The sequence below is a fragment of the Ornithodoros turicata genome, chromosome 3, assembly GCF_037126465.1.
Source record: "Ornithodoros turicata isolate Travis chromosome 3, ASM3712646v1, whole genome shotgun sequence".
Taxonomy (NCBI): Eukaryota; Metazoa; Arthropoda; class Arachnida; order Ixodida; family Argasidae; genus Ornithodoros; species Ornithodoros turicata.
Genome location: NC_088203.1, coordinates 38,140,905 through 38,155,044, shown reverse-complemented (window position 1 = coordinate 38,155,044; position 14,140 = coordinate 38,140,905). Strand labels below are relative to the sequence as shown.

At 47.4% G+C, this 14,140-nt stretch overlaps 1 protein-coding gene across 1 annotated transcript; it reads left to right on the top strand.

Moving 5' to 3' along the window:
• The first annotated feature begins 12,440 nt into the window (after positions 1 to 12,440).
• LOC135389334 (uncharacterized) lies at positions 12,441 to 13,508 on the top strand. The gene has a single exon (XM_064619396.1). It carries the CDS (start codon positions 12,441 to 12,443, stop codon positions 13,506 to 13,508), a length of 1,068 nt encoding a protein of 355 aa, XP_064475466.1.
• The last annotated feature ends 632 nt before the right edge of the window (positions 13,509 to 14,140 follow it).

Here is a 14,140-nt window from a genome sequence, read left to right as displayed (position 1 = left end):
CTTCTTTCGTTGTTTGCGGAGCGGAAAAGACGCTTGTGTGGCACGTAATCGTAACCCTGTCTTTGTTGTCAGGCCTCAAAATCCGACGGCGCCCGAACAAGTTCTTCACGCTTCAACCGCACCAGCCCACGAAGCATTCCAGTTCCGTAGTTCATAGACTGTACGTGGCATAATAGTCGTTTCCAGGAACAGCACAACACGCGTAGAATCACAAACTGCTCTGCCGATTGACATCACCGAAACACTGAACACAAGAGGACGGACGCCGTGCCGACCGATGCGAGCTATTTCGAAACTATGCTGAAACTGCTGAAACGGCCGCCGGGACGCTGCACACACATGCGCGCGTACAAAATGAGATTTCAAAACGTTGTCGACCAATCGGAGCGCGCACACAGTCGGGGCCAATGAGCTGGCAACGTTGTAGATTGGCGCAGTGGTACATACTCTACAGCCGCATCCTCGGTTACCTGAGGAGGACTGCTCGCGCCCCAATCAAATGACTCTCCCCCAATCAGCGCGAAGGAAACTGACGACAGTTCTTGGAGACCAATGAGCATCCGAATATATACACATATATTGTGCAACCAATCAGAGATCCCCAGAGCAGGCGTGCCGGTGGTGACAGTATTTTGGAGGCGGTGCGTTTCGCTTTAGAGCCGGCGGCTAGGCAGATGCAAGCGAGGTTGGGATGATCCACTGTCCCCTTGAAGGGAGACTCGATACGCACAGCGGATGAGTTCGCGTTTCGGCATCTCCGTTGTGCGTACCGACACTCCCTTCAACGGGATAGTGAATCCAGGTTCCCCAAACTCACCTCGGAAAAGCGTGCAACGAAGAAGGCCGCCACTAGATACCCCACTGTTGCCGTTCCGGATCACTTCAGCGCGCTAAGTTTAGCGACAAAATGTCAACTTTTTGTTGTTTCTGCGAATGAATCTAGTCTTTATATGTCAAATACAACGCGTATAACAACTTTCTGTGTCGTGTTTCACTTTTCGGTCCCGTTTTTGAACGTGTTGAGCGATCGGAAGGATCTAGTGCACGGCTGCGTGCATCACATAGCGTACCTGTCGTACACCAGGCGCAGTCGTCCATTTCTCCTTCGGTGACTTGGCCTGGCTTGGATTGTGCTTCAACTGGATCTTTAGCGCGCTACAATCAAACGCAAGTCAACGTCTGGTAACAATGGGGTATCTAAGGGCGGCCTCCGGCATTGCACGCATCGGGATAGGAACAAATACATGGGAAAATGGCGACCTTGGGGGACCTGAGTGAATCATCCCAATCTAGTTTCCAGCTGTCTATCAGCGCCCGATGACACGCGCTCCGCTGGTTAAGGCAAGTGTACGCGTCACTGTATCTACATCGAAAAATATTTCAGCGCTACAGCTGGGACGATAACCTTCAGCACTAGACAAGCCTGAAATAATACACTAACGTGGAACGCTTCTGGGTTGTTAGAACTCTCAATGCAATCGCAAGCGCACTCTGGCAAGCTACCGTTCACTACGCTCACCCTACACATGCACGTTTGTAACGGAAATGAACAACGTTAAAGAACAACATCCCATGAGCAAGTACACCTTCCCGGCCTTTCCATGTCCCTTTACCGGGCAACTTAACCGTGCGAAGACGGCGGCTTGCTGATCACAAATAACCTTCACACCCGGACGCGGCTGCAATTATAACGCATGTTTCTTCCATGGTACCAAACGTTCGATTCGCTAGGTATGAGACAAGATAAAGAAAAATAAGAAACTGACCCGCCTGACCTCATGAAACAACTGGAAGGTGCGGCTTGTCGGTTCGTCGACAGCTTTTCTGTTCCGGAATGTTCTTTTATTTTAGTTTTCATGTTGGCCAAAAGAAAACCTGCCTCCTTCACGAACACACGGAGAGAGTCCAGTCTTTCTATTTTATCAATGTAAATACACAATAAGCAATAAGCATCACATATACAGAACGGCATTTCCCTACTCACTAACTGTCTAGCCTGTGTTCGTAATATACATGAAACAGACGCAGACAATTTAAACAGAAGTACTACGGTTGAGCCTCTTTAGCTGACGACATACACCGGAAACGTTTTATCATCTGCCGTGAATGAAACAATCAACCCAAGCAGCACAATGTACCGAAAGTCGAGTGCAATAGGGGTGGACGGTATGTGTCTTATCAATGTTCTGTAGATTCACGAGTCTGTTCAAGGACTTTCACCTACCCGTCCACCCCTATTGCACTCGACTTTCAGTACATTGTGCTGCTTGGGATAGTTGTAAATGAACAGCTAATCTTTACCTCCGAGTCTGTGCGATGTACATGCATTATCTGAATGCATCGAACCCTTTGGGGCGTTACTTGAACGCAAGAAGTGCTGAAAGCACAATAAGGTTTTGCGCAAGAGGTACTGCTTTATACGCGACACGGTATAAGACACGGTACCTCATAAACTGACCGTGTACCCCATAAATATACTTGTACCTCATACATACAACGCGAGATCCTTTGTCTCGCACAGTACCTCTTAAAGCAACTGCGGAAAAGCAATGATGTACGTGATATTTACCAGGTACAGCTCGATATAAACTACGTTATAAGGTACCGATTTTAGAGTGTACCATCACGGGGTGCGATCAAAGACACAATGCCAGAATGCTTCAAATTACATCGCCCAAATTACACGTTGATTATAGACTGCACAGAAACTAATACAGAAGATCCGACGGAGCCCGAACAACAGCATCTCTATACCCACTACAAAGGCTGCTGCACGTTGAAATTCTTGCTTGGCATCATTCGAAATGGCATGGTTGCTTACCTTTCGAAAGTGCCGCAGGTGGTCGCCACGTTGACACTTTCATAACGAGAGATTTTGGCTTTTTGGCTTTGATCCAGCCTTAGTGACAAAATAATATAAATTAAGTAAAAGGGAAAACCACCGACAGTACGCTTCGAACCCGAGATTCCGCACAAAATATAATGTTTGACACGACGCGTTACCAAGGAGATCAGTTTAATACGGAACTGCTACCTGCTACTGACCTAAATACGAATTAAGAGGGTGAAATGACAAAGCGAAGTCATCCTTCCTGAAACTCGTTTCCTCTGTGCTGAAAATTCGTCGCCCAGCAAGCACCACGTCTCCACTGTTACCTACGGAAGGAGGAGGAGGAGTGTCGTTGGGAGGAACCCGAAAGGTCTGCCTGCCTGATTAGGCGGCATGTTTCTCGGGAAGGGAAAGGTGGTGGAGAGGAGGAGAGGAAAGGGTGAAGTGGAAGACCGAGCGGAATCCGCTCAGGGGGAGGATAGCTGCGTCCATGGGCCGACTTCAGGGGAACTGTGCCGGCATACGCCTATTACACATCTGAGGGAAACCCAGGAAAAACCCCAGACGGCACAGCCGGCCCGCGGATTCGAACCACGGACCTCCCAGTCTCCAAGCGCACGCGTTACCGCTGCGCCACCGGAGCTGGTGTTACCTACGGAAGAGTGATGTGTTATCGGCATCGACAAGGCCACGCAGGATCAACCTGTAAGCGATTTTTCAGGTCAGATGGACGTTTGACCACGTGAGCGAAGGCGTCAACTGGTCGGTTCCACAAATTCCGCAGGTGTCAATCCGCTTTTGTTGATACCAGCTCCGGTGGCGCAGCGGTAACACGTGCGCTTGGAGACTGGGAGGTCCGCGGTTCGAATCGGCGGGCCGGCTGTGCCGTCTGGGGTTTTTCCTGGGTTTCCCTCAGATGTGTAATAGGCGTATGCCGGCACAGTTCCCCTGAAGTCGGCCCATGGACGCAGCTATCCTCCCCCCGAGTGGATTCCGCTCGGTCTTCCACTTCACCCTTTCCTCTCCTCCTCTCCACCACCTTTCCCTTCCCGAGAAACATGCCGCCTAATCAGGCAGGCAGACCTCTCGGGCAGGGGAATGAACGTGTAGTATATTTCTATTGTCGGGAAAAACTCACGTGACCTCAGACGTCGGGCCAATCGTTGGGCTTCGGTAGAGTAGTTTTTTGCTTTGTTTTATTTTGTCTCCATGGGTGACGCGTGACGTAAAGGACGCTGCCGAGGGGTTCTCTTTCCCTTTCCCCTCTGTTCTTCCCCGCTTTGGCGGTTCTGGATTTTCGTTCTCATCCAGTGAAATAAATAAAACGCGGAAGCGTTGGCTCTTTCTGTTGCACAAGGTGCTTTATTTTTCGGGATTGGTATTTCCAAATCACACATATGCAGTCTTCTGTATCTGCGCCAAACACGAACTTTACATGAACATTGTTTCTGAAGTTCGAGTAATATGCCGAAGCAACTTCACATTCACTGTTAGCTGATGTCTCAAGTGGAAGACTTCACAGTAGATCAGTAAATTCACTGCACAGGCACACACATTCACAAATCCAGCATGACAGGAAACATGTCCATATCCCTTTGCTGCTTGTATAGTGTCACATGTCAAGGCTGACCCGTCACAAAGGAACCTGTGCAGCTGCTAGGCCAAAAGATGATGTTCCAACCACTCAGAGTGGCATATCCATTCTATTGCGTCCATGCCGATGCTTTTCTGAAGCAGATATGAGTTGAGCAGTACCTAGTTGATACCTGAGCAAGAAAGACCAGAATAGGGATCAGAAAACGTGAAAACTAAAAATTCTACCGGCCGAAATGCTGAGTATACGCCACAGGTGCGGTCCTATGCTATGCTACGCTAAGCGGCAGAATGGAATAGGAACTGACTTACCTGCCATCGAGTGGAAAAACACAGTATTGATCCTTCTTGAATCGTTGTCGCGCCAAGCAAGCGAAGCAGACCTGCGCCTTCCACTTATCTATCACTGAATTTACTTGCAGAAGTATCCAAGAGGATTCGAGTTTTGCAGAGTCGGTATCGACGGGCACTAAAAGCCATCCAAAGCGGTACCGGCAAAGATGCTATGCGTGCGTCCCTGCTGCACCATATTTCGAAACTTTACGGCGAACTGCTCCGGCACCGCAGACACGGCGGTGCCCGCTTTCCCGCGCCACGAAAAGGTTATAATTTCAAACGGACCAATGAGCGCTCGCATACCAGGGGAGCGGCCGCAGGAGCCAATGGGATGCTCTCGGTAGAGAACTCGCGCTTCGACGTAAAAATTTTGACGTTTCATGACGTTTGATGACGCGAAAGGCTCGCAGCGCCTCACTTTAGTCCGCAAGGGAACTCGCGAGTTTCATCCCCTTGTCTCGGGTTCCTCCCAACGACACTCCTCCTCCTCCTCCTTTGTTGATCGCGGTTGCTCGTTGCTGTTGGTCGTGTATTTCGATGTACGTTAGCGTGGAACTTTTTTTAGGTGTGTACGTGTACATCATACTCCCCTGTTCCCTCCCCCCCCTCGATGTTGCTCAACAACTTGCTGCGTAATTCACACTCCAGTAGGACCCTTCGGTGAGAATTGAAAGTGATGGTCTCGCCTACCGTCTCCTCAAAGCCGCTCGGAGGTAACTGTTAGGCATTAAGACACTGTCAGACAGTATATATTTATTTACATCACCCTTTGATTAGTGTCACGAAGTCAAAGGGTGGGGGGGGTATTATTTTATGCATGTACGGAACACCAGCCAAACGCCGAAAACACAGAAGAACACTTTGTGATACAGTTCATTGTTCATCATACACAGACCGGTCTCTGGCAGTGAACATGCAGTGCGCTGGGTTGATATATACTTTGTTGCAGAGTTTATCCAAATACAACGAGTCGGGGAAATCTTCCTTGCATTTGAAGTTGTCCATGAAAATACTATCGTCGGTGTATTCCACATGAAAGGCGTGGAAATGCTCATCAAAGCACACAGTTCTTGGTAAAGTGCACAGCAGATAATGCTTGTTCTCACACAAAATGATCATTTGAATCTCTGCAAATACAGGCAGGTCATCGTCGAACACAGTCACAGGAAGAACAGTACCCACGTTATATGTCTGCCTGGACACTGTCAGTGACTGCACTGTGCTTATGTCCGCGCATGTCACGTTGCGTTCAGCGAGCTCTGTCTGGAGTTCTTGTGGCAACCTCTCCACAGCCACTTGAACACAGCCATTGGTTGTAGTGTGTTCCTGACAGGCATAAAGGTGATATGTTTGATGCATTTGATGACGAATGCTGAGCGTGCGACAGATATTGATGAAGTTCTGCGTTTTTCTTGCTAGGCGCTTGAAAAACTGGTGTTTAGCTTCAAACCTGATTGATGAGAGACGCGTCAGTGGACCATACAAAAGAAAAAGCCTAGGATAGTGTATCATGTAATGCATTTTTGGCGTAACGCGCACATCGGGGACCACTTGTCTGAATAGGCTGTAGAAGTCGCTTATGTGGACCTGCAGGAATGGCAGCACGTCAACCGTCATTTGGGGTGCTTCAACTATGTCCACTATTGTTCTAAGCAGAAGGTACACTTCGTATGCTTTGCTGCTGTCTGGAATGAGGTCACCAACAAGAAGTGAAAACATGCGGAAGAGGCACCCGACTTCTGAGGCTGACCCTTTTATCGAGTACTTGCCAAATATCACTTGTTGTGTGAGGGGTGCCGGCTTGGACTTTTTCTCATTGCCTTGAAAAGGGAAGGAGCGCAATCTCTCGTTCAGTAGTTTCAATGTAAAGAAGCCATCAGTTATTAAGGTCTTAGGTTAAGAGGGATTACGCCTTCATGCATGGTGTCAGGTGGCGGTGATGCCGTATGTACTTGAGAGACTGGTGTCGCATTCAATTAGACATACCTGACGAGCATGTGCAGATGTTGTTCGCAGTGTAAAATCATTTTCGTCCCACTTCTCATTAATGTCCGACTTGTCCGCCACGCAAAATATGCATATCAAGCCGCTCGAAAAACACTGGCGAAATCCACCAATTTGGTGAGCCGACAGGTTATCACCTGTGACCCACACCACTGATCCCAGGACAGTTCTTCCATTAACAAGGACACCTTCAGCTTCCAACTTCCCAAGGTCTTTCAGTAAGGGCTGCAGTACTTCCTTCAGGCCATGATCGTGGACGGCGCTACATTTCACTAGGAGTACCAGATGCTTATCCGTCACCTTTGATCGCTCGTGAACAGACTTGGTCAGAAGTGTCATATAGCCAGCCAAGATCTTGTGTTTCCCTCTTCTGCTTCCTATGGGGTTGCATACTTCAAACTCGTCGAAATATAGATGAATTGCAAGATTTGGGTCAGCTGTATTCCTCCCAAACACTGGATGCTCTTTCAAAAACTGTCCATCACCGATATCTCTTAAGAGGTGTGGCTCGTCTCTGAAATCACTTTCATAGACAACCCCATGTGTTGCAGAAAGAAACTGAACTACCTCAAGGATAGGGATGTATTCATAATTAACTTGCTCCTTCAGATACTTGTACAATCGGTGAAAGCTTCACAGAACATGGTTCCACATATCCAAAGTTTATTTTCCAGTGGCTTTCGCGCTCGTGCCTGCTTGAAATGATCTTCGGCGACTTCTCATCTATATGAGCAATTCGATCCTTGAACATCTTGAGGTATTCGATTAGGTCCTGTGATATGTCATTCAGTGTACATTCCGGGATCTGTCGGCCTTCTTTCCATATAAGGAGAAGATACGACAGCTGATCAACTGCATTGCACACACCTTGGTCACTGTCGGTGTCGGTTTGGTCGGCAACTTCAGTGTTCACATCACAACTGGTGCTTGTTCCAGTGACATTTTCCGGTGGAGAGCTTTCCTGCTGACCTTGGTCAGGTGCTGAACTCCTGTCTGTGCGACTATCGAAGAAGTGCTTGTGGTCTCTTCTTGCATGTTTGCTGAATGACCAGTAGGACTTGAAGCTTGCTGTACATGCGTCAAGGTTGCAATTCCACCCTTCTTCGCTGATGTGCTGAGAGCCAAATTGGCGGAAGAGGTACTTAATAGATGTGACTCTCCATTTACATTTCGTACAGGCATATACGGCAACCTGTGGAAACAAAATAGTGGTACTGTCAGGTATAAATGCAGAAACAAGTGTACATAATATGGGGCATCCTCAAATACAAATTGAGTTTCATAAACCGTACCAAGTGAGCGCCAGCGCAATGTTTTTGTTACCCGCGTCATATAATTTTCTTCGCACTGACAGTCGCATTATGGCACCGAAGTAACGACCAAGCAGTTGCATGCCATAGTGCGACTCCCTTGGGGCGTTGTTCCTGCACGGCAGCTCCAACGCTAAAGTACACGTGGAAGCAAGAACGAAGAGGCCATATGTCCGGTTCCAGAATATTTTAAATAATGATGCCATATGCCTAACGTAGTGCGCTCGAACGGCAAATGGCTATGCACGGCGCAGTCCCACGCGCGCGTCAGCGGAACCCTACCGTAAAATCCACAGATTACTAACCAAGATGTGCCTAAGCGCACACTAAATCACAGGGCCGCAAGAAAAAGCAGTTGTCGATATACTTACGTTGTCGTTGGAAGACATAGATGCAGGTCAAAGTAAAAACATAGTGACATCACCAGTCAGATCCTTTGATAGAAGTGCTACCTTCGGGCACACCGTCTCGCCATGAACAGAATACAACAGACCTTGGCAAGCCGCAAACACGTGGAATGCCCCGTTACATGCTGCTCCGCTAACTGCACAATGACCACGGGGATTTACCATCCCCGGTCAGCGACCCGTTGTCCCAAACAAGGTCATTGTAAGTTCCAAGGCTGTGTGTAGTCCCTTGTAGTCAAACGGAAAGGGGGGAAAAGAAAAGAAAGAAGAAATGCCCCCCCCCTCCCCCATCGAAAGAGATATCTCCTAGAAAAGACGCTAGACGACTTCCACAGCGGCCAAAAGTCCGCCTGGCTTTTTGTATGCTTATTTGTTGTGCAACTGTGTGCATTAATTGTACAATTAATTGTACAACGGCAAGCCCTTTCACCGTCACCACCACCACCACCACCACCGCAATTAATTCTGTAGCTTTATGACTATGGGGCTACAGGGGAGCTTTCAATTGAACAGTTGTAGCTGGCGGTACGAGGCCAGTAATTACGTTGGCCAGAATTATACCCAGCTTCTTTCTTTTTTGTCAGTAATTCACTGACCAATTTATGTTGACTTTGGTTGATTACGCTCTATTGGTCGGCTTCAACTCGAAATACAACACTCTGTGCTGGGACAGAATACTCTAAGTCAGTGCAATCACAGTTCGTGCTTTCAAAGGCGATGGAAGAACTTTTGGGTTCAGTGGCGGGTAGAGTGTTTATTTCTTATGAAAGTCTGTCCATGGGTCATTGTAATCAGTTTTTACTTTGCCTGAAGATTTCAGACGGCAGTTGTTAACATCACTTTAGTGTTTTGACAGTGCAGACCAGAGCTGGGGAGTGGGCTGACCAATCCCATTTCATTCCATAACGAGGGGATAACGAGGGGTGGGAAAATTGTTCCAACTCCATTCCTTTCAATTCCTCGGAATGGAGGCATGAAGCTCATTTCCGTACCTTAATGCCTGAGAAACAGTGTCATTTCAACCCCATTCAGGGAGTAAAAATGCTTCACATTTTGTTTATTGCGCAGATGCTGTTCGGTCGAACGCTATTCGGTCGAATCTGTCCTGCTTCATCCGGAACACTCATTCCACGTATCGCTTACAAGAAAGGAACCAGGATGTCCTTTTCTTTGTGAACATCGTCATTAGACATATCAAAAGTGACAGTCCAGTTTTCGAACATGGTTGGTGCTGTGGACGTTTTAGGGCAAGTGGTTAGTATGCGCGTGGTGCAAAACCAATGAACTAGATTGCGTTACTTAACTTTTTAATAAGCGGGTGTTGGGAGATACTGAGCTTTGTGGTTCCTCGTCACGGAACTGCGCCTAGAATTTGATAAAAATCCCGAAGCGCGTGAATGCACTGTGCGGCCTATTTATAGGCAGCATTTCAAAAGCTTTCGCTCTGGGAGTAGCCGAGTAGGGAATATCCGCACCTCACCGTCACCATTCATTCGTTTCATTCAAAGGCGTCACATGGGCGCGGTGACAGTGCTATGAAACGCTCACGCAGAAAAGGGAACACGAAAATGTCCGTCGCAGCTGTTTACCTATCGATCTTCGTGCAAGATACAAACTTCGCGCCAGAATGAAACGGAGAAGCAGCATCTTGCAGTACCGCTGCGCGTAAGGCTATTTTCAACCGAAACCTGTTAATTGCCCGAAAGTAATTAATAAGTTCCAGTGCAGCTTTTCACTTTGTCAGTGCAGTGGCCGAAGAAAGGTGCAGTACGACAGGGTAGTGACAGAGCTTTGTTTTCGATCTGTTTCGATATTGAGAAGGTGTGCACGCAACACTGCTCGACCTTTTTTTTTTTCTTTTTTTCCTCGCTTACAAAGAATTACTATTGCTCTTTAAAACAGTGATCTCCGTGACAAGGCTTTACACCGAGACAAGTGTTATCCATTTCTTTTTTATTACTTTTTTTTTCTTAGAGTGCGTCTCCAGTTACAAGGCGCTGGATGATTTATAGGTCCCTTCAAGTAACAGGCAGGTATTTCTTGGCACATGGCTACTTTTATATGTCTGTTTAGAGGATCTTCAGGCGAATGTGCGAAAAAAAAAGGAAAATGCCCACATTTATTAGCCCAAAATATAGTTGCAAGCTTGTTGCAATTACCTTGCAGCATTTACGAATGTAGCCTAACTGATCTCAGTTATCTCGCGTCGGAAACACCCAAAACGTTAATATAAACGTAAAACGTGATTGAAATTTAGTTTCAAGTACCGACAAGTGAAGCACAGCTTGTACTTCCAGCTAAGCTAACCACAATGGTGGTTCATCACTGGTATTCATGCATGCGCATGTTTTTTATTATCTTTATTATTTCCACTTCGATTCATATAAATTCGCAGGCATCTCCACGCTTTTGTCGGGTTTTTGCGGGTCAGGTGAGCTTCTGTCCGCGCCCCAAATTGCACAGGCTTTCGTTATGGCCGAAAGTAAGTTAGCTTAAAGTCCCGGATTGATCGAACGCCCCTGCGTCGAAGACGCAGGGGCGTTTGATCAAAGATCAAACTTTGATCAAAGGGGCGTTTGATCAAAGATCATTTGATCAATTGCCGTTTGACTGACGCCCTTTGTTGCAAAGACGTTTAGTCGAAAGGAATGCAAAGCTAAAACCTGTCGCCCAGAGCTTTATCTTTATAATTTTAACATTGACCCCGTTTTGACGAAAGAAAGAAAGCGTGTTGATAACGAAACCGCCTGGCTTAATGCTTGCATTGATTACATTACCCAGAACCCCAGAGCCCACAGAGAATGCAAAACGTACCAATAAAAGCTGGAAATAATTCCATCAAACTACAACCACCGCTTCAACCAAATGGCTTTCGGCCAAATGGTTTTCTATCAAATGTTTCGGAGTTGTCCTGCGGGTCCGTTAGAATTTCGGCACTTCGATCACTCGGTCCTATTACCTCTCAGTGTCTTACTTTTACGATCTTTTGGTCCTACGGCTTTACGGTATTTCGTACTTTGAATTTCAAGCTTGAATAAATTGCTGAGTTCGCTTTTAACGAATTTAACCCTACCACAGTAAAGCTTGCCGGTTGTGTTTAACTTTCTTGAAGAGGCAGTGAAGCCTTTTTCATCCCTAAAGAATTGTATTGGTTACACGACGAACAGTAACTGTGTGTGACAGCCATAGCCTCTGCAGCTTATTCCTGAAGTGTGCAGGAGTATGGCGTCCATTGTTTCCTCGAAAGCGATCCCGCCTCACGGTGAAGTGCTGTTTGGAATCCGGTCACTTAGAGACAAAAAGCAACGAACACGAACAGTGACCCATGGCTGGGCAATAAACAGCGTTCTTGGCGCCGACGCGTCTTCGCTGTCTTTGTATCGTGTGGTGAATAGGGCAGAAGGGGAGGTTGACTAAGGCTGGTTCTTGGAAACGGGAGCGGTTCTTGCCGGTTGAGCCCCTTTCGGACTGCCACGTGGGGAATTACAGCTTAGGATACTGTTCTTCGACCTTAATAAAAGGGTTAGCAGCTCACTGTGTCGTCTCCAGGCGCAGTTCCCCGCAGGGGGCATCAGCGTACGCTGATGTTTGGTGAGTGGCGCCACCACGGACCCCAGCCCCCAGTCCCAAGGTGTTAACCGCACCGTGCCGAGGGGATTTAAGGTGAAGGGTAGAAAGCTTGAACGGTGGCGGTCGGGGCCTTGGTCAACCCCCGGCCGATGGGTTTTCTTCAAAACTCCGGGACCTTCCCACATGTATGAATGTGAAGTGTGGGTGACCATCTGGAACATTCGTTTACTTAAACCTTACATGGGTAAAAATTCTATTCCTTCCTCGATCGCGGGCGGAAAGCGCCCGCGGACCGAAGTTTTCAAACAGGCGTTTGACGCCTTTCAAACCAAATACATTGTTGTAAGCAGTGTGAACACAGAGACTGAAAAAAGCACTCCACTCGGGAAAATGTCACCGTTCTTCATCGAAAAGGCGGTGGCATCTTTGTCAAAGAACGTGAAAGAAATCAAGCGCCTTAGATCAGGTGACCTACTGCTGCAATGCACTTCTGAAGCCGACTGCGAGCGTATACTGACCACACAGGAGATGCACGGGATCAAAATATCAGCAACCTTGCACAGGACCCTTAATACCTGCCGTGGTGTCGTGTCACTAGCGGCACTCATTGACGTTCCGTCAGAAGAGATACTGGAAAATCTAAAAAGCCAAAAAGTGATTGATGTCAGGAAAATAAAAATCCGGAAAAACAACGAGTATATAACGACGCGCAACACAATCCTCACGTTCGACTGTCCGACTTTACCAGAAAGGCTGAAGGTAGGGTATCTGACCGCAGAGGTGCGGCCATATATCCCTAATCCACTTAGATGCTTCAAGTGTAACCGCTTTGGCCATCCTTCTGATACTTGCAGAGGATCTGCATGCTGTGCTCGCTGCAGCAAGCAGTACCACAACTCCAAGGAGTGCAGAGGACCGGATCACTGCGTCAACTGTGCAGGTGACCACCCTTCGTATTCTAGATCTTGCCCAAAGTGGAAGTTTGAGAAAGAGGTGATGCACATCAAAGTCACACAGAAACTAAGTTATCCAGAAGCCAGGAAGAAGGCATCTCCTTTCCAGTTCCAGAAATCCTTTTCATCTGTTGTTAAGGAAAAACCAAGGATGATGTCATGTGCAACACAGACAGAAAAGTCAACACAAAGTGAAGAAACACATACACCTCTTTCTCAAACACCACCTCCCGTAACAGTAACTACAGTTTCGCAATCCTCTTCCGTGGCGTCATTTTCACAGACGCCACCTTCGTCATCGCAACCCGTGGAGGCCAGCTCCATGGAATGCGATGACGACACGAGCTCGCAAGGCTCTTTTGCGAATGCGAGCTCACAATCTCAAAGGAAACCTAAGAGCAGTATTTCGGGGAGTGGCTCACTCCCCGATATATCGCCTACGGAACTCGCAGCTGCTCGGAAGAAAACTCCGAGACAGCCCATAATGCCCCCAAAGAAAAAATAAGGAAACTTTGCTTGAACAGTACACTTTTCTCCATAATGCAGACACGTTTTGTATATATTCCTCTTAGTTTCTTCATTATGGCTATCGTACAGTGGAATTGTCGAGGGCTTTTCACAAATCTGGATGACGTCAACGATCTTTCGGACAGGTATGATGCATTCTGTGTCGCACTACAAGAAACTTACTTGCACCCCCATCAGGCACACACACTCAGGCGGTGGAACCTCTTCCGAAAGGATCGTTTAGATGCAACACGTACATCTGGCGGTGTTGCAGTCCTCACACGAAATTCTGTTCCTACGAAGCACCTTCCACTGAAAACAGGTCTTGAAGCAGTTGCTGTTCAAATTTGTCTTCATAAGGTCTTAACAGTTTGCTTTTTATATTTACCTCCATCGGTGGCGGTAGATCAAAAACAACTGGCAAATTTACTGGATGAACTGCCGTCACCATATCTTATACTTGGAGATTTCAATGCCCATAACTTTTTATGGGGCAGTCGAAAGATCGATAGACGGGGGAAGATGGTAGAAAGGATTTTGCTTAAAAGGTCGATTTGCATGCTCAACACAGGAGCTGCAACCTACGTAAATAGTGCCACACAGTCCTTTTCAGCAATTGACCTCTCTTTC